The sequence below is a fragment of the Diadema antillarum genome, unplaced genomic scaffold (genome assembly GCF_040938485.1).
Source record: "Diadema antillarum isolate AM-2024a unplaced genomic scaffold, OU_Dant_1.0 scf00000160, whole genome shotgun sequence".
Taxonomy (NCBI): Eukaryota; Metazoa; Echinodermata; class Echinoidea; order Diadematoida; family Diadematidae; genus Diadema; species Diadema antillarum.
The window spans coordinates 1166520-1188632 of NW_027271049.1; the positions used below are offsets into that span (position 1 = coordinate 1166520).

The window sequence follows — 22113 nt, forward strand, 5'->3', positions numbered from 1 at the left end:
TCGCAAATCGTTCGCGTGCTCCGTGAAATCCCACCCTAAGGGATGACAGATATTCCACTACAAAACATCATCCTACAGCTTGAAAGTCCTTCGACTTGAGCGATTATTTGACTTAAACAAGGTTGATTGTATGCCACTTTTCCCCTAAATGCTGTTTTCACAAACTATCTTGCAAAGACTCTTCTAGTTTATACACATGTAGGTGTGTATTTTGTATAATATATGAACCTCCCATTCAATCTGATATTTTGACACTTTCACATGGCTCTAATCTCTGAGCTCACTTCACAGATAGTAAGAATATTTTTTTTCCTCTTTGAAATTCAAAAGATACAAAAAAAAAGTCTAGCAAACTCTCTGCTACTCAACATATGATGATACGAATATTTTATATTTCTTAATACATTATACTATATATTAAATATATTTGATATCTGTCCTTTTCTTTCTAGAGTGCAAGGGAGGTAAACTGTTGCACAGTGCACCTGCCTTTGTTGGCTCTGAGGTGGATTATGTCTCTTTTTTTTTCCTCCTAAAAATAATAAGACCAAGGAAAGAAAGAGCAGTTGCCGTAGCGACAGCCAAGTTGATGAAAATGATTGACATGCTCTTGTCAATGCTGGGGCATCTGTGATGCGCCCTCTGGGATTCCAGCTAGTGGAAACCCTGGCAAGACATATCTCATCTCACACGAAATCTCCACCCCTACTTCATGCTTTGTTGTCAGTAATGGCCATTAGTGCCTGCTCTAATTAGCGTGCAAATTAAAGCACGCATCACTTTGCAATACGCTGCATCCTCCCTCCCCCCTCTCCTTCTGAAGGAGGGTGCTAAGGACAGCAACAGTGAAACCTTGACCATTCGTTCTAAAGACTTTCCTTGACTTTCTATAAAGGGGGCAGTCAGCTTCTAGAATTGACACTTCAGTTCTAGAGATTGCTACTGCTAAGCATGAATCAAAGCAAAGTTCTTTCTCAGTCCATCCTAGGATAAACCGTTGCATAGTACTGAGTTCATCTGTGCTGACTTCAAAACATTAATAACCATACTGACTTTCTAATATAATTATCCTACTTTTCATCAGTGATCAACACAAAATTGGATGTTATTGTTACGTTAGACTAAAATGCGCAGTCAACCATGTGAATCATACAGACCATAAACTTTCTACACACAGAAAACAAGTGTCTCACAAATTTCTCCAAAAATTCATTTTCTTCACTCAAAAACCACACTTGTGATTTAAAGGAGAAAGAACAATGGCATAAAGAATCTAAAACAATTTTAGAGAAAACTGACAGAACATTTCTAATGCTCTACAAATACCTACACGCCAACTGAACCTCGAAGTGTTAGCCTTGCTACAAATATGATGAGATCTTAATACGTCCTGCTATTAAAAGAATATTTTGGAGATTTTGAGGAGCTTGGAAAAGAGGGATAAACTCCCTTTAAGTGCAATCAAACTCTGCTTGACAGCTTACATCGAGAATGTCAAGAATGTGGCATGTGTACGCCAACACATCTGTGAAAGTGGCTACAGGGCCAAATTGGTGAGATGCCCCGAAAATCACATGACAGCGCTTCATTCTGGCTCCATCCAGGCGAAAATTTCCCATTCCTCGAATCATTCCCGGGGCTTCTCTCATTGAAAGAGACAGGAAGAGCTGTTGGAGTATTGATGACATCATCGTGATGGAGTTATCCTTGAAACGTCTCATCAACTCTGTGCTTTCATTTTACTCTTTTTGCCTGTTTGGCTCACCATTGCACGCACACAGCATAGCTGATAATGGCATCATATATCATAGCTCATAGTGGGATAAATTTCTCTGTAGAAATCAAATATCTACTATGCATAAATGCACACCGCAACTGAAGTTCTCTTCAAGCATTTTACTCCATGATAAAACACAAAATCTATTGCATTTTAATGTATCAAGAAGGTACAATATGGACATTTACCTGCTATCAAAGTCAGTGCAATGGCTTGTTTTATAGACAGCACATGACATAAATCATGCCGTAAATTCACTTAAGTCTTTTTCCTAAAGGGTCAGCTGGAAAAATTATTTTCATTCTTTGAAAAAAAAAATGTACAAGCACATTAAATACAAAAATACTCATGTAATACAATTGTATGTCACTACTGCCCATTGACACAGATAAGACTTTTCCCATGCACTTTTCCCCTGTGAATAGTAAACTGCATCAATACCATGTACAAACTGTAGCCCATGCTTGTCAGAGACACCATGTTATTCCAAGGATCTGCTATTATACAGTTGTACCAATGAGATAAGAATTCAGAACCACATCACTATGGTGCATATGTACACAGATGAACTTTAAACGTTACTCTGATGGATGTTTGGTACAAAAACAAATTAAAGGTTTCCAAAGGCGTACTGTGTATTTTCTCTGATATCCCTATCAAGATACTAGATAAGGTCATACAGTACGCAAACAAAAGCATAAACACTGCAGTTTTGCACAATTTAGCTGGATACACTATACACATGCAGACACACACATAGAGCATAGCTCTGATGTAGTGAATTCACACACACACACACACACACACGCACACACAAATCATTTTTCATGAAAAGTACAAATTCTTTTGACTTGTTACTGACATAATATATCAAGAATAATGATTATTTCCCCTGCTTCCTGGAAGAGGTAAGTCAAGTGCTTTTCCATTATGCTAAAAATGTGAGAATGTGTTGAATATCCATACAGTGTACGTGTACTTTCCATTTCTTTGTATATATTTCCATACATCACAAAGTGTCACACTCTTTGCATCCAATGATGGCAGCATCAACCAGAACTTTAAAACTTCATAACTTCTAAATGGATTATCTGACTTTCTACTTTCTAGAAACCTTGCTGATGTCTTCTACTAATATTGCTGTATTTATAAAGTTAGGTTTCATTCTCCTTTAACTTCTTCCACTCCAATCTATTTGACTAGGAGGGCACTACCCTCCTGAATTTTCATGAATTCATACAGTGTAACTGATAATGGCACAATGGTGGTTAAGAACAAGAAGGGCGTTCACTCCAAAGACTCTGTATGGTGCTAACACGACGTCCTTTCGATTCTCCGCCAAAAGCACTTTCACAGAAACCTAATACAGCCCTGAATTGATAACACTTCATAGAGGGAGGACTTGGTGGGGAGGAATTCAGTACTTTAGGAGAGGGGATGACAACTACATAGTAACATCATGTGAGAAAACTTGAGTGGGACCTTCATTCAAAACCGCACATATCGGACTGTTACGTGAGGTCGCAAAGCCGCTTCTCGTTTACTAAGAAAATGCTGCAGACCACAGTCAATGCATTTTTAAGTCTCCTCCAGTACGGAACCAGGGTCGGATACGGATGCCCTCGCTCTGCTCTGTATCAAGAGTGTGGTGGCATCCTCATCGATTAGCGGGAATTGGCTGCGACATTCGGGTGACAGGGGGGACCTATTTCCCTGACTCACAGTCTCACGCTGTCATGGCAACCTGACCTTAAAGCCATACATTCTCTCTCTCTGTCAGTGATCATTGTGTGAAACATATTATTCAAGAATAAGATGTCATTCTGTGTAATCACTTGAATAGTCAAAGTCTACATTATACAATATGGGCATCTTCCTCTGTCAAACTTCATCAAAGAATTGTTCGAAACAAAACTCATTTTCACACATATTCACATCAATGGTATTACTCTGGGGCTAACAATATGCTGAGATATACTATGCACTAGCAACTCTGTTTAACTGGCATTAACAAAAATACTTTCTGATACTGTCATGATACTTTATTGAATAAGAGCTCCCAAATACTGAATGCTACAGATTCTATCTCGATCTAGACAAGCAGTGTCTGTTCAACAAATCCTTGAATTACTGGTACATAATGTAGTATAAGTTGTAATTTTTTCATGGTCAGCAATTCACGAAAATTTCAAGCTGCGAAAAAGGCCGTCGGCTCCAATTCGCTAAAACGTTCCATGCTGCTAATGCTTCTGGATTTACAGACCTGCACGTCAGCATGATCAAATTCTGTGTCCTCAAACAACATCATATCATTTCTTTTCAACTGTTACAGCAGAAGTTTAGAAGTTTACAAACTCATGCAAGGTTTATGAATGGTTTCTAGACAATATCAACCTCAGAGCATATATCAAAGTTGTCAGGCAGTTAAAATGCCAAATGTATTTGATGTTTATAGCTGTCGTGCCAACATGGTCATGTGCGAGAGGCAGAACCAGCAATGGCTTTTAGTGTTTGCTTACAAACTGTAATCAAATTGATTTTTTTTCCTCTCTTTTCATTGAAAACAAGTTGACCATGTCCCTTTGATGAGCTTCTGTATCTGACAGCATTGTAAGAATGGGCTTTAAGAATGCTTCTACTCGGATTACAAATCAAATATCACTGTTTCCTATGTGTCACATAATCGAGAGCACAATATGAGGGGGGAGGGGGGAGACGGAGAGACATAAGGCAGACGTGTGAACTATGTGGAATTCCTACGATCAACATCTCAGACACACACACACTTCTGTGTTCTCTTCCCTTCTGACTACCTCATCACACAACCTCCCATTGAATCTAAATCGACTGAGACGCGGAGAAGAGTTTACCCAGCTCCCCCATCTCGAGACGAGTTTTAAAGGTAGGTACAATGTACTAGCCCTCTTTTCGAAGCACTCTGAGCAGTCTCCAACGAGAGGAGCTCACCAGCACTACAGCCGAAGGCAATGACTTGCATTGTTTTCAAAACACAGTGAGCAATTCCTGGTCATTCTTTGTCATACCCTCAGACACATTTAACCCATCCATTCTTGCTAGGCACTGGGGAATGCTCTAGAAAAAAAATGAGAGAATACACTAGAAAACTGCAGAGGATATTTAAATTCTGGTTAACCCACTGCGTATGGGCACCTGGTGGATCTTGTATAAAGTCTGTGCAGATTCAGAATCTTACATGAAAAATATTAGGAATGGTTTCAGGACAAATCTGCGGCTCCATCTCATGAAAAAGTTGCCATACTAAGTATACTAGCAACTCTTGTCGCAGTAGGACAAGTGTCCAGGTAATGACAAAATCCCTACTTCCTGATTGGCCATTGGTCTACAAGAAGTTGCCATTCTAGCAAATATTGATATCATTTTGATTATCTTTTTAAGGGAATGATGTACTTGGTTAGTATAAGATCAATTTGAAAGGTACATACAGTAGGCCTATGCTTTTCTGGTATCAACATGACAACTTGAAATTCAGATTTTTTGAAAACTTTTGGCTAGCTCTCTGCCCTCTACAGGCTCAGTGATGGTTCTGATTGCCCTTCACGCATGTCACTATGCATTAACATCAGAAAAAACCACTGGCTGAATCACTATGTATCCTAGCCCCCATGACGGTGATTTCTCTGGAAATGGATCAGGCTGGGAAGTTTTCATGATACATGCTTTAGAATTACTACAGCCTGGGATACAAAAAAACAAAAAAAAAAAAAAACCAAAACTCAATCTTGCTCTGACTTTATCAGTGACGTTCCCTTTGACGTAATAGTGACATAAAACGTATCTCTTTTGGCATGAAATACAGTGACCAAAGTCAAGAAGCTGGTATGCCAAATGATTCTCACTTAAGGCTCTAAAGAGGATGATGTTCAATGACGACCTTCTCACAAGTTATTTAGTCAACCTGTACATATACCCAAGGCATTTCCATACAAAATACTTGTATATGGAATTAGTTCATATGCATCAGTTGTTGCTATGTCAGGCAAGACTTGTCCAAGATTTCTTGGAATCAGTCTGAACAACCTTTGCTATAAATTTATGCATTAGATATGAATAGGAGAGTAAACCAGTCAGTGCCTGTATACTAAACTGGTTTTCCCCTCTTCTTTTTCCTCCTCCTCTTCCTCCTCCTCCTCCACCTCCTCCTCTTGATATTGGTATACACCTACAGACACATGGATGTACAGAGTAGTTTAGCACACCACATTATTGCAGAATTATGAACTTCCACAAAAAGGTGACGAAATTCTGAGAGACTACACGTGCCAGTTCAAATTTACAAGGCTTTTATTCTAGAGTGTCTAGCTGGTATAAAAACGAAGGTTTTGAAAAAAAAACAAAACAAAACAAAAATCAACTCTGCTGACTGGCCTAAATATAGTATACATGGAAACTTCACAAGGGAATTCTTTGTCTTTCAGCTTTACCAACTGGGACAGTGGAAAGGTGTGCATTGCCAACTTGGCTTTGAATCACCGACCTCACACAGTCCACGGCTCTCCACAGCTTTAGTAAGGAAATTAGTCAGAATTGCCAAATTGACCAGACGTCTCAGTTGTCAAACTGTCAAATGAAAAGCCGCTGCGTTCCAAACAAATAAAAAAAATTGCCAAACAATGGAACCTTTCCCCAAACTGTTGGCTAGAATTTGATGCCATATCACTACAATCATTCAATGTGATTAACTATGTAGTACAAAAAGATTGTATGTTAAACATACAAGTACCACATGTCTTGTTGTCTGTTGTCTGTTGCTGATTTATTGCATGACACCAACTGAATCTTCTCTACAGACACAAACAAACTTTATCTTGCTCGATACAACCTAGAATGTCAAGCAGTGGACCCCATTATCAGGCAGTTTGAAGGAAGTAATGAATTTGGGTTGGCAAGTACAGCAGGATGGAGGAAGGATACAGTGTGGACATATTCAAACAAATCTAGCATAACACTGACTACATAAGGGAAAGACATTGATAAGTCTGTTTGTTTACTCAGCAAAGCATAGCTTGTGGGTTGAAGTGGCACTAACACCATGCTTTCGCTAAGTGTTTTGCAGCTTTAAAGTGGTAAAATTTGGAATAAGTATCATATCATCTCTGGACGATTATGTGACTTTATTTAAATCTGTGATAAATTACGAGCATTTTGCTGTCTACAATCTTCTATGTGGCAAATTTCCAAATTTGACTGCAACTCGATGTAGGCGATATCACACACCAGGGCTTGGAAGCCATGCCAGCCAGAAAATAAAATGTTAACATCATGGAGCATGGTTTAACAAGCCGGAATTATGCATTAGTTCTCTGACAAACTTTTAGCAGGAAAGACTGCAAACGTTCTTTTGGATCAGCCTTTATTACATCATGTTGTCCAGGAGTTCCTTTTTCCTGTATTTGGCATTGCCAAAATGCATATACCAGCGACTTGTGAAGGAAGATCAATGGAACAATGAACTCCAAAATAATCAAAGAGTGGGACTAAGGGGTTGATTTTGGGTACAACACACATCTAGATAGAAAAGTGTGAGCTATTGGACATTGGTTAACTATTACTATCAGCTCATATCTGCAATAGAGCTTTAAATGAATACTGGCAAGTCTGACTGGGAGTTTCAAACTTTTAAGTCACTTCATCTTTAAGAAAGCATCCAGCTTTACAGAGAAGTCAAAGTGCTATGATGCAGCATTTCATAGGAATTTTGAATAATGACCTAAAGTATCATGCACTATAATGTAAATGAAAGCTCAGTCCATTACCTCTGTACTGCAGAGTTTAATACAATTGACAAAACTACTTTGTATGTACAACATTCCTTCATTATCACACCATTCCCATGGTTGTAAGAGTGGCCATGACTCCCCCTCCCCCCCCCCCCCCCCCCCCATGATTATCATCCTTTGCTGTTTCTTGGCAATTTCTCTTTGTGAGTGCATGAATGTGAAAATAGAAATTTCATACTGAAAGAAATTCCTGCTGTGTCCCTCACAGCAAGACTTCATTAAAGCTGCACTGACCCCTTGGCATGGTGTACCATTTTCTAGCACTTGTTATCCGCATGTGAGTTCAAGGCACCCAGCAAGAAAGGACTGTTACATTGTAGCTGGTTAGATTGAGATGTAGGTGGTCACTGTGGGAGTATAGCACAATTAAAAGGCAAAATGTACCCTCTATCACATCTTCCAACAATCTTGCCTTTGACAACAGTGCATCAATTAGATATAAAATATATTTTACAGGTGCACTATACTTGTATCTTACATCTTCATCTCAGGAGAGTTAAACTATGCATGTGTAGGCCTTGCTCACAAATTCCCACCATAATCATAAAAAGAAGCATTAAAAAGTCCACTCGCTGTTACAGAATGTATAATCTTGCAAATGTCTGTTGATGTTCACTGTGGCTAGTTATTCCAAGATCAAATCAAGTATCATGAGAAAAGTATCTACAGTCTATATCAAAGAAAGATATTAACTCATTGCATAACATTCATCATAAAGCAGCAATCTGATGGCTAGCATTTAAATGATACAACAGCCCAATATATCGCTGCTATCTGATTAGTTGTCTGCTCATTACGACACTCGCTAAAAAGTATTGCTACACGCTTTCGCTATCGAGCCATGTTCATGGTACTCCCCACAAAGGCTCTCCTTCAAACACGCAGCTTGTTTCCCATTCACTTTGTCCTGAGAAATGGTTGTCATTGTACTCAGGCCTTGGCTTGGAGCATCCATGATGTTGTTTAGAACAATCAGAGCATGGTCTTTATTCATACAATTGATCAAGACTTCAAACTCGCTGCAAGATGAAACACTCTAATGAACTCGGCTTTGTCTCTCGTACAGTATAGAGCATATTATCTCTTCTTTCATCTTAATATGGAAATCCTGTACTTGTTGTGTACACCATAGCACTCACTACCATTTGCTATTTGTGTAGCAATTTTTCCCACAGTAACTTCACACCATGAAATATTTGGATGAAGTAATTTACAAAAGATTACGAGAAGGCATATATTGTAGACCACAATATTCATTGAATGAACATGGTTACTTGGGTAATACAAGCTCACAATAATTTGATGCAACAGATATAAATCTTATTCTCATTGATTCCATGTCAGTAAAGGGAAGTTTTGTAAAGATTTATACATTTTATTGGGAGACTTTTAAGGTGAGGCAATCATAGTTTCTGCCCATTAGAGTCTGTGGTTGTGACAAATGCAGGATTGTATCTGGACACTGAGTGAACAGTGAAAAACAGAGGGAAACTTTGAAATGAGATTAACTCTCTTGTTGTTAGGTCCGAATTTGATAAAACCTCTGTCCATTTGTTTGTTTGAGTGTACTCTAGTTATCAAAGCCAACTTGATAATGGTATGGAATAGTAAATTGAATAGGTCAGAGTGACAATCTAATGCCACAGTGATTTACTGTGCATAAATGCCCTACATTTTGTGTGCTTTTTTCACATATTTTGTAAGTTTGACAAATTTTCACAAAATAAAGTAACAACCTCCCTCCGATGTCCAACCCCTCCCCTCCCACTCCCCTTCCAAAAAAATAATATCTTGACAACAAACACGACAGAAAAGCACAGCAGGAAACCTCTATCGCTATTACACTGTGGCTGAACTGTAAAACTGATCACTGACTGCAGCACAAACAGAAGTCATGTATGTGCACGATAGATTACAGTACATGGTACCATCAGGTTTTGTTCTTGTTGCAATGTTCGATGCGAGATATTGCCCAAGAGTGATAGCGTTCCCCCAAAAGTACTATAACCCCACCTCGGTTTATCATAACCTGTATTGCACCAAGGTAATTTCGGTTCAACGAGACTGGGAAATGGTGAGCCAGGAGATAAGACTTCTTTATTACTAGGCATTGTTCAAAAGGGAAAGGAAAGGAAGGGAGATAGTGACAATAATGACAACAGATATTCTAGAAATGTGGTCTCTGGGGGAAATGTCAGTATTTTTAGACCTCTTTATGTGGTCATAAAAACTATAGTTCTTCTAGACTTGTACGTTTATTGGCTTATTCCTAATGTAGTCAGTACATGTATCTATACTACACTGTATATCAAGGGAGATTTGAACTTGCACTAATCGAAATTTCACCTTACATTAATATTCACAATTCAAGGTGGTGTATGTTGTATTGCACTGCTCCAACATTTCTAGCAACAGATATGATAATTTTGGACACTAATGGATAAGTTTACTGTGCTTCAAAGGCCAGCAAAGTATGTTACAGTATGTACAGGTTACAGTGAAAATGCCAATTGTTCTTTTAATCTATACGGCATTGCTACAAATGTACAGAGCTTTCCTGTAGTCAAATTTAATGTGGTGGGCCAAAGTGGTACAGGAACATCGACTAAAAGCCTGTACTCAAAAGACTATCTTGGGCAATGAGATTAGTGACTAACGTATGACTGAACCATTCCAGGTCTTTTTATGTACAGCGTCCGTCCATGGATATATCCCGATCTACATTGACAGCACAGCCTGCACCCACGAGAGAACCCTATGTATGTATGTTGAGGTTACTGACACATGACTGAACCGAACTTGTCCCTTCTCTGTCATCATTTTCTTATTCAAATCCAGCCCATCAGAAGGTATATTTCTACATGAAAACAAGCCTTCACCGGTGACACAGATAACCAAGGGTGACTCTTTTACATTGGCGATCACAGGGGCAGAGACTGTTTAATACTTATACCATTGTACCTGGTATGGCTGTGTATAATACCATCCCCAATGACAAATCTGTAATCTTTGCACCATAAAGAGTTTTGAAGGCTTCGCCGATAAATCACTACAACCATTGCATCTCTCATACTGTAAGCTTTTTCCTCCCCTTATTTGGGGGGGGGGGGGCATTTACTGGTTATTTTCTTTATCATCATTCTTGTATGCCTTTATATTCCAAGTCTTTGGATGAAAATGTGCAACCCATACAACAATATGTCAATCAGAGCATGGACAGCCCATATATTGTACCTTTTTGACCCATTCATCAACAGTTTTCCTTCCCGACAGTTCCCCCCCCCCCCCGAACTCACATAGAATGGCCCTACCCCGCCCCACTCCATGGACCATTGTTACCTGCTTGTCGGCGTAGCAGATAGCACTGCCTAAAAAGATGTCTTTACCATACCTGAGTGATCCTTTTGACACCTTTGGTATGCCAACGACGAAACGGTTATCTCCGCACAAAACGCAGCGTGAACCCCAAGCATGATTGATTGGGTACTTTGGCTATCTAGTCGCGGCGACAAAAAGTCAGGTATCTGGATAATGCTGACTGCTTTGAACATTTCCATCGCCTTTCATTTGTCTGAATTTCAGACAAAAATGACGAAAATGACTGAGTTGACATGAACATAAGTTTACAGATTTGTTCTTTTATCACTTCATATGTAAATCCGAGTGATTTAGAATTCAAAATAGATTTTATCAATGTTCATGATTGCAGCTCTAGGTACTGGTAATGTGTGTAAAAATGTGTGTGTGTGTGTGTGTGTCTATTTTTCTCTTTATGTGTCATACCAATCTCGATTTGAAGGAGTTACTCAAACAGTCCGAGATCTGTTTTAACAGCATTTCTGATTTGTAATGGCTTTTACTATACAATCCAACTGAGGAATGGTGCAGACACGAAGAAGATTGAATTAACTGACGATTAAACGTCACCTTGGCAGTCTATCCTATGAAACCTACACCTTGTACTGTGTACCTTGCTGGTGTGTGTCGGAATACTTCAATCACTGATGAAATGCGCACACTGTGGATCCATAGACGTGTAGTGTCTGGAGTCATGGCTCTGTACACACTCCCTGTTACTCTGTGCAGTGCATTCAAGAACATCCTTGTCACTGGTTAATTTAGCTTAATGCCACAGGAATTAAAAGTGCAAAGCCGAGGGGGCAAAGAAGAGGGAAGCGGGCAGTGGGACGTGGAAATATGTCAGACTAAAAACAACCTCACGCAGAGCCACAGACAGTCCACCCAGTCACCGCAATCAACAAAGTCGGCTAATTACAGCAGACGCTGTTGATATGATGGAGTTATACTTCATCTCTCTGCCCAAACATTGTACGTATTCATAAACAGTGGCATATATGGATTTACACTTTGGCTCTCACAGAACTGTAATTTCGCTTTTGGTTGTTGTTGTTGTTTGTTTGTTTTTTTTGCACATTTTACATGATGTGGTATTAGTGAAAACACAAGACACCCGTATACAAATACTTTGTGAACAGGACTTTGTGGCTCATCTAGATGAATTTATGCCAGGATTGACAACAGCAAAATGAGGATGAGTAAGTTGACTTTACTTGTTCAAGCCTGAACAATTACCATTACTTTATAGTATTCACAGCAGGCCCTCTCTGTGAAATATAGAATGCTGTTGTATATTCTTGGTGCTCCTGAAACACAATATCTGACATTGATATTGAAACTACAGGTAATGGCTATGCTGGGTAATGGAGCCAGCACCCTTAACTTACCTACTACCATGAGTGTGAATTCAAATCCTCGTTTCACTGACCGCCGGTAGACCTGGTTGGGCAGGTTGGCAAAGCCAACATAACCCTCCATCTCCTTGGGTTTATTCTGTTCACAGAAATAAAAGGGGAGAAAAGAGAAGGAATATCATCATCAATTTTTTAGTGAGAAATCGTGGATGTGAAGGATATCATATGAATATTTCGTCGGGTGTGAATGATGAGGGTGTTAAGTTGCCACTAAAGCCTTATTGTTCAAGGCACCTTAATGGCCTTTTTTTATCATTCTCAGCCGATAATTTGTGTTTACACATGACTATCATTTGACATGAATATCTGAAGAGAAGAAGCCTGTGAAGAAAAATCCTTTGAAATCCACTGAAATCATATCTCTGAATGAGAAAGTAGCAAGTGCAGAATCAACATAATGTTACTTTATAATTTATAATGAATAAAGTTTTAGAGCAGACACCTTTCTTTTCACTTTCCATTCAGAGATTGAATCTTTACAATTAGAATACAAAGTGCACCCTACTGCATCAATCTCATGAAAATCTCCATTTCTCTTTTTTTTTTTTTCTTTTTAAATGTGATTATATCACAAGGAATCAAATGTTGTGATTATATCACAATGAACTACTGCCATTTGTGCCATCCCCCCCCCCCCACCCCATCCCTGGGGTAGATTTTCAAATCAGGGTAAAGACACTGGACCTCCCACCTCGGGATGAAATTCCGAGAAACTAGGATTCATGGTCCCGTGCTACAGAATAACTCTCAGAAGCTATAGGAAGCAGCATAAGAGTTAACACCGACTAAATGCAAAACAAATACGGGTTCATATTCGACACATTCACCTAGTCAGTGGCTCGCCCGGAGTGATAAGTAATCAAATTACTGACTGCGACCTGTGTGTTAAGAGTGGCCCGGCCCATGGGCATTCCAGTCACACCAATCACATTACAGCTGTACATGACGAGCCACGACGGACGCTTGCTCAATTAGCTCGAGAGTGACGGGGCACCATGCTCTATGACACTGATGATTCCCGCCTTTCGACTATTGATTCTACGCCATTCTACCTGCCATGCAAGGTTCCAGTGATGAATAATGTACGCAGAGCGAGAAGTGACACATAGGTGCAAGTCACTCAACACACACTTACAATGTACAAGTGTATTGCACGCCTGTAATACATACTCTGTATTCACCTGACAACTGCACTGAAACTAGACACAAACAATGTGCAGTGTGTCAGATGTACATGTAGACATCTGATATTGCACACAATAGAAACTGTCTATAAGTAATTGTTTTCAACTGTTGATTAATGCATCCTTTTTATTTTCTTCTCTCAATTTGTTTTATACTATCCATAGGCATGTTGTACAATATTAAACTGAATCCATCCTACATCTCTGTATGTGTATTAAAAATGAACACATACACAGTGGTATTCATATATACCATGCCATTTAACCCCCTTGAAACTAGAAAGATGATACATGCTATTAACATTGAATGCAAACACCTTGCCAGTGATAGTGGCAAAAGGTAAAGAATACTGTAGGCCTATAGGGTCCTCCACCGAATATTTTGTGATGTTTTTATTTTCATGAATTTCACAAGTCAGGTGTTATTCAAGAATTTGATAACACATAAAAAAAACTGACTCTGATCCAGTATACGAATGACATGCATGCATATTTTCTCCATTCAGCACTGTATCACGAATACAACTATTCGCAAAATTGTTGGGAAGTCCTGATTCGCGAAAAATTAGACTCGCTAAATACTTACACATAATATGGCTTATACAATCAGAGTAATTTTCACACAAGTTTTGCTCTTTTGTACATGTTTCATGAGTCTGGTTCACCATCATATATGCAGTGTTTGACACACACTACAGTAGGACTAGAACTGGCAATGCAACTTCTGATGTCTCTATAATAGTACAATGGCACAAGTTCACAAGAATTTGTTTTTTGTTTGACCAGCCAACCAGGAAATGACTGCTGGACCATGACTATGGGTACAGGAGGCAAACTTGTAATCATTAACAAATTCCATCTCAAAAGCCTTCAGATACATGCTATTACAAGCCTAAAGCAGACTTTACATACCAACAAAATACCCCTTTCACATGGGCAACTGTATAGAAGTTGGTGTTCACATTGAAAACTATGGTCAGAAATCCTGCCATGTTCCCAATACCTGCCTAAAAATGTATAGGGATAGAGCCTTTTCTTCTGAAAATGCGCCACGTCTGTGAAACTCTCTACCAGTCCAGCTTCGGAATTGCAAAAGCCTCAATACCTTCAAGTCTGAACTGAAGACTTATCTTTTCCAGCAACTTTGTGAATGATGTGTTATCTACAGATAAATGGGGCTATATAAATGCTGTTTCATCATCATCATCATCATCATCAAATCTCCCTCCTTCCCTTTCCCCTCTCTGTGTCTGACTACAATCTTTTGTAACTCAATGTTGCGACACCAGTGAAAAACAATGAAAATTTGAAGAAAATTTACATGGATAAATAGCTCAGGGTAAAGCGACAACTGCAAAATGTTATTCCATGCATTGAGTATTTGGGTAAATTACATGAATGAGCTCGCATACCTCCTCAATCATACAATCTTTCATTCTAGAGTCGTGATTTCTTTCATAGAAAGCCTCTTCAATATACAAACTATGAAACATATGAACACATGGGTCACTATACGGTATTCAGGTTTGCGTAGAAAGCAATATATCCCAGTATATAACTTTGCCCGTTTCTACTCGCTTCTAGCACTTCATGGTGAGTGATAAATCCAGCTACTAAATTCAGGACTACTAGGAAAGTAGAGGGCATGGCTAGAGTAAACTGACCTTTCTGCATGCCACTATCACATGCTGTTTGAGGTATTAAAGAGATTGTACAGTTCTGGTTAAAGATAATAAAAAGTTTTGGTACCTCAAAAGTTTCCTTGAATTTCCTTGTCTTAGTTTGTGTTTCAGGTTAAAGTACCTTTCATATAACTAACACTGTGAGACTTACTCACCCCAAAGTGCTCTCATGTCTTAGTAATCATGCAATTAACTGCGACCAGCAGCCCCATACGCATAGCGACCAGCAGTCCCATACGCATAGCGTAATCGGGCTTCGCATTGTAGCATTCAGGATCATGACAGATTTAGTATCGCAGGATAAATGTCAACTTAAAATCCCAAAAATTCTTCAATTTGAAGACTTACCAATTAAGGTAAAGTATTGAAAACAGGTTTCGGGCAACGTTTGGTTCTGCCTATAGTCCCTTTCTGTTCGAATTGATGACTGAATGTGACTCGGTCGAGAGGACCTTGGGAGAGCTACATACACTGAATACTACAGCCAGTGCATGCGAACACATCACATGCGCACAAATTTCAAATCCATCAACGGATAAGATGTTTGTGTGCGCATGCGCTGGCCGTAGTAGTAAGTGTATGTAGCTCTCCCAAGGTCCTCTCGACCGAGTCACATTGAGTCATCAATTCAAAAAGAAAGGGACTATTGGCAGAACCAAATGTTGTTCGAAGCCTGTTTTCAATACTTCAACTTAATTGGTAAGTCTTCAAATCGAAGAAATTTTTGGATTTTAAGTTGACATTTACCCGCGATACTAATTCTGTCATGATCCTGAATGCTACAATGCGAAGCCCCATTACGCTATGAGATGTCAAAGAAGCATGAAATTCTAACGGGAATCAAAAGTTTATTTGATGAAAATCGGTTCTGAAATAGCCGAGATATCAAAAAACAAGGTGGAACAAAGATATCCTAATAAAAGGCGTGGCCTGTCGCCTTTTATTATTGTCACTTTTTTGATATCTCAGCCATTTGAAAACCAATTTTCATCAAAACATTGAATCCTTTTTAAAATCACATACTCTTTCATATTTCATGAGAGGTTTCTCATTATCTCACATAGGAATGTCATAAACCTGAATCCTCACCTCAACCAGTACTGTACAGTCCCTTTAAAAGTGTAGTGTGTGCAGGCTGAGCCACTTTGTTGCTCTGGCGTGATATTGAAAGATACAATGTACCTTTTTGAAGCAACAGTATGGGTATATGTATTCCTTGTATCCAAAGTTACGGTTTCCCCTGCTTTTATTCCTGAATGCTTCAGCCACTCGTTGAGATGAGGTCGTGGTTTATAAAACTCTACTGTGGGGTCTTAGTCATTAAGAACGTATCTAAACTTGTGTGTGTAATGATACTGTGTTTCCAATATGATCCACTTCCTCGTATTACCCTGAATGTGTATGGAGTTCATTACACATCATACATGTATGAAATGGTCACACATTCATGCATATAATGTAATCACACTCATTCCTGACATACACTTGTGTAATTAATGCTGGCCGAATATAAAGCAGAGTACTTTAATAAGCAATACATGTGTACCATGGTTTTATACTGTAAACATGAAACATGCTAATGTACATTTGTATGTAGTTCAGTACATTTGTATCAAGTTTTATCCTGTTGGTGTGACATGAAATAATCACAGTAGAATTGACAAATATATTAAAACTTCATTGATTTTCATTTCCCACATGTTAGATTAAGAAGGGAATTGCAGCAGCACATCAAAAGAAGACAAAGAAGTAGAAAATGCAAAAGGCAAAACTGCCAACCACTTAACCAAAAATATGTAACAAACAAAATTCTAAAAAATTCTAACCTGGAAAACAGCCAGCTTTGACAAATTGTGGGTTGTCTGTTTGTTTGTTTTTAAGCCTAAAATTTGCCAAACAGCTACCATTTTCTCTGTGAATTGTAACTACATGATACAAACTTATATTGATGCCATGTGGTAAAGCTTAGAAATATTTATCAAACCCCTGAAAAAAAAAGTATACACTTGTTTTGCATCATTTATAAGGGGTTTTAAATGTGCTGTAGTAGTCAGCAATTTAAACTCTATGTGATGCTAACCATTATCGATATGCCCTATGTGATACTGCTACAGTACCTACTGCATTTTAACTACTTTTCAAACTAGAGATGGTTTGTATCTATATAATTGCTTCTTAAAACACATTTTTAATTCATGTCCTACGTAAATATCTTTTCAGGGTTACGCGTCTTACTTATGTAAAACTGTAAACTATTTTCAGCAACACTCCAAAACTTCAACAAATTCCTTTTCCCCGACAACTGACATGATCTCCCTTTACAAAACATTCCGGTGCTGATACAAGCTTGTAAGGCGAGTCGCACTTTAGTCCCCAACGATCACACAAGTGAATGATTTTCATTCAATTTGCTTTGATTCCACTGCGTATAGAATTTATCCCCTTTCTGGAATGTGTAAACAACCTTGGCATGGGTAAACAACACTTCCTCCAGTTACTGTTTGACTTCACACTTCACCAAATAAATATGACATGTTCGATGATGATACACATTGAAAATCTCACATCTGCAACGTAAGATCTTGTGGGAAGACAAATTCACGTAATTATGGGTAGATAGATCAAAATGAAAGTACAAAATAATATACAGTTTACTGTGTATTCCCTTGGGAAAGTTTGTGTAATGTACATGGAGGTGTTCTCTTGACATTTGATATGACTTTGATTGGACTATTCAGTATATGGGGTATTTCTTTCTTGTCCTTTTTGCTATTAGTAACTTCTCTATAAGATAATCTTCCCCTTTTTAAAATCTTGCCAATTCTGATCTTTGAGAGATCAGAATCAGCAGATGTAATCATACTGTATCTATGCTTTAATTTCTGCAAGTTTTCAACACTCTTTGATGTAGCTTTACAACATTTGTGAATACCTTTGATTACCTACAGTAAGCTAATATTTGTAGTTGTGTTTTATATTAACTGAAAATGACATTTCTTGACATTTGAAGACTTTCAAAAGTCTGATAAATCATCAGAGATCAAAGACCTAATGTTATCTCAGAAATCAATGAGATCCTCCTAATTCTCTAACAATTCATTTTACAATGAAAATACATGTACAGTGCAGCCTGTTCAAGAGATGAAATTACCAGTGAGATTTGCAATTTCCTGTGCGAATGACCCACTGCATTCTAAAGATTTTTGAACATGATTTTGAAAAGTTCAATTGATAACTATCAGGCATGCACAGCTGTACAACCCATACAAGTACACACCCTGTTTTTTGAAGCAATTTTCAACACACGTATTGTATTTATGGTGTTCACCCTTCTTGCCCTTACTTCACTGTACACATTATGGCAAATGTGGTAACCACTATAACAGCGGGGATTCATAATTTATTATGGGTGAACTACATATGTACTATGAAAAATTTAGATATTTTCACTACAAATACTTCAGAAAAAAAAAAATCATAAGTAACCCCATTTGCACACTTGCGTACCGGCAAACCCTTACTCGTGATTTACATCGTTAAAAAAAAAAGAAAAAAGGTCAGCAATTAAACATGGTAGTTCAAGTGTCATACAATCCTACCTCACAACGCCCTCTTTTTCCCCTATTTCCCCCCTTCTTATCATGATATGAATGGTTGACTTGAACTGCTTCAATGCACACCAGTAACTGTACCCACTGCCTGAACTCACCCTCAAACCATCTGCAACATACAATGTAACATACATTGTACATTGTACAGTGTATGTCTCATGTTGATAACACCTGTGTTTCTTTACTCACCTCTGCCTCTTCTCCTTACACTCTTTTCCTATGCCAACCACTGTGCCTAAAAATGGATCTTCGCAAGTAGGATATATTAATTTTAGTGGTGAGTATAACTACACACACCTAGCTAAACTTATCATAGGTAACCCTACCCCGCTTAGAGTCCCACCAGACACAGCACAACCTCTGAGAGGTTGTGCTGTGTTCATGCCAGACTGATGAGGACTCTGAACGACGTTGGCACAAAGCATCTACAATTGTAGCACGAGTCTGGCATGAGTCTGGTGCGAGTCTGAGGTGAATGTCGTGCTACCAAATTTGGCCTCACAATGAATTTATGACAAAGCATGAAAATGTTATATTTAGTTTGAAACTCTTAGTACATGTACATGAAGTTTAATAGCATCCCCCACCAAAAAAAATTAATTAATTAATTAAAAAATATATTTTTATGATAATGATAATAATAACAATAATAATAATAATAATAATAATAATAATAATAATAATGAGAATGAAACCCACCCATTTCCTGAAATGACTCCAGTTTGTTTCAAATGATTAAATCCCCATTTTGCAAAATTTCCTGTTCATATTTCATGCACAAGCAGAAATTAAAGTAAAATCATTTGCAGGTGACCATCCCCGACTACAAAACACTACTAACACATGTATCAATATGTGGGACTGGTTGAAAACCTTTTTTTTTAAAATTTTTAATCATTTGTAAAAGCAACAAAGCAGGTTGTTAGATCTCAATAGGTACTTTGTCTTTGAGAGCAATTTTCTTACAGCAGCCTGATTACAAGCACACCACACCACTTTTTCTGTTTTTAAAACATGTGATGAATTCTGGAGAAGAGCTAGAAGCCAAGTTTAAATTACATTGTAGATTAACAGGTGATTTACCAAAATTACACTGTCTACCCAGTCTCTAGTCTCAATCTATAGTATTCAAATAATGACATCCAAGCCTGCAAGCCTGTATAATTATTATTATTATTATTATTATTATTATTATTATTATTATCATTATCATTATTATTATTATTATTATTATTATTATTATTATCATTATTATTATCATTATCATTATTATTGTTATTATTATTATTATTATTATTATTATCTAATAAGAATAATAACTGAAGTCTGAATGTAGGGCAATCAGCCTTCGCATTACAGTATATTGTACTATACAATATTACCTTTAGTGCAATCATCGTAATCATTTACAATGTACAAGTTGTAATAGGATAAACTACAGTGTACACACATATTCTTGCCAACTAAACTGGACAGCAAAAGAAAGTACCCACTTCTGTCAAAGGCCGCACACAAACATTCACCACTTAGAAATAAACAATTTTTGTACACAGGTATGCTGCAACATCCATTAGTAATCACATACCCAATAGCATGTGATCATCTTTATTACAAAGAAAACAAGGAAAAGTAGAAATTACGCGGTGCGTAAAATATGTCCCCGCCGGAAGTAGCATTTAGTAGCAAAATGTACAATATAGGTAAAAAATCAAGGTCAAAGGTCAAAGAAGTCAAAGGTCAAAATTCTGTGTAGAAGTTTTGAAGCCCTCACCTAGTGCCATCACAAAAAGCAAACGGAATCGAAATCGGGTTAGAAATGGCGAAGGAGTAGCATTTTGTAGCCAATGTACAATATAGGTCAAAAATCAAGGTCAAAGGTCAAAGAAGTCAAAGGTCAAAATTCTGTGTAGAAGTTTTGAAGCCCTCACCTAGTGCCATCACAAAAAGCAAACGGAATCGAAATCGGGTTAGAAATGGCGAAGGAGTAGCATTTTGTAGCCAATGTACAATATAGGTCAAAAATCAAGGTCAAAGGTCAAAGAAGTCAAAGGTCAAAATTCTGTGTAGAAGTTTTGAAGCCCTCACCTAGTGCCATCACATAAAGCAAACGGAATCGAAATCGGGTTAGAAATGGCGAAGGAGTAGCATTTTGTAGCCAATGTACAATATAGGTCAAAAATCAAGGTCAAAGGTCAAAGAAGTCAAAGGTCAAAATTCTGTGTAGAAGTTTTGAAGCCCTCACCTAGTGCCATCACATAAAGCAAACGGAATCGAAATCGGGTTAGAAATGGCGAAGGAGTAGCATTTTGTAGCCAATGTACAATATAGGTCAAAAATCAAGGTCAAAGGTCAGAGAAGTCAAAGGTCAAAATTCTGTGTAGAAGTTTTGAAGCCCTCACCTAGTGCCATCACATAAAGCAAACGGAATCGAAATCGGGTTAGAAATGGCGAAGGAGTAGCTTGAAGCCCTCACCTAGTGCCATCACATAAAGCAAACGGAATCGAAATCGGGTTAGAAATGGCGAAGGAGTAGCATTTTGAAGCAAAATGTACAATATAGGTCAAAGGTCAAGGTCAAAGGTCACAACTGAAATTCTGTGTAGAAGTTTCAAAGCTCCCATGTAGTGCTATCATATAAAGCAAACAGAATTAAAATTGGCTCATAAATGACAGAGAAGTAGCAAATTGAACATTTTAATCACACACGGACGCACAGACAGACAGACAGACGGACGGACAGACACACGGACACACACACGTACGGAGCCCGTTTCATAGTCCCCTGCTCGAACTCGTTCGGCGGGGACAAAAAATGACATGCACAGCATCTTGGTCACTGAATCAAAAGTCACAAAATGTAACAGAATGAGCCTTACAAGTCTAGCAAGACGTGGCATAATTTTCCTGATGGAAGCTTGCTAAGACCAGAGTAAAGTAATGTCCAGTCTGCAGAGCTAACTGATTTTATTCTGAGAATTAGCATAATCAGGAAGGATAGCATCCCTAAATACAGAATACACTCATTAACATCATTTTGACAAAACAGGTGTTCACTTTGACATATTGGTTGTTTAAAAATGTTATCCATTCAGTGGCCATTTTTGCATGGTGGAAAGTGCTGTTGTGTGGAATTTTTGATTCAATGACCAAGATGCTGTGCATGTCAAGTTCTTCTTTGTTATGAAGACATTCACTTGCTTTAGATGTGCATGTGATAAGTACAGCTGTAAGGGGCATTGTAGCACACCTGTGTAAAAAAATTGTATAT

General features: G+C 38.2%; 1 protein-coding gene across 1 annotated transcript in view; it reads right to left on the minus strand.

Moving 5' to 3' along the window:
- LOC139722202 (septin-7-like) overlaps positions 1–22113 on the minus strand; it is a 102133-nt gene that overhangs the window by 74726 nt on the left and 5294 nt on the right. Inside the window, exon 2 of the mRNA XM_071633518.1 lies at positions 12342–12447. Within this exon, the coding sequence (XP_071489619.1) occupies positions 12342–12447 (106 nt within the window). The remainder of the gene's footprint in view (positions 1–12341; positions 12448–22113) is intronic.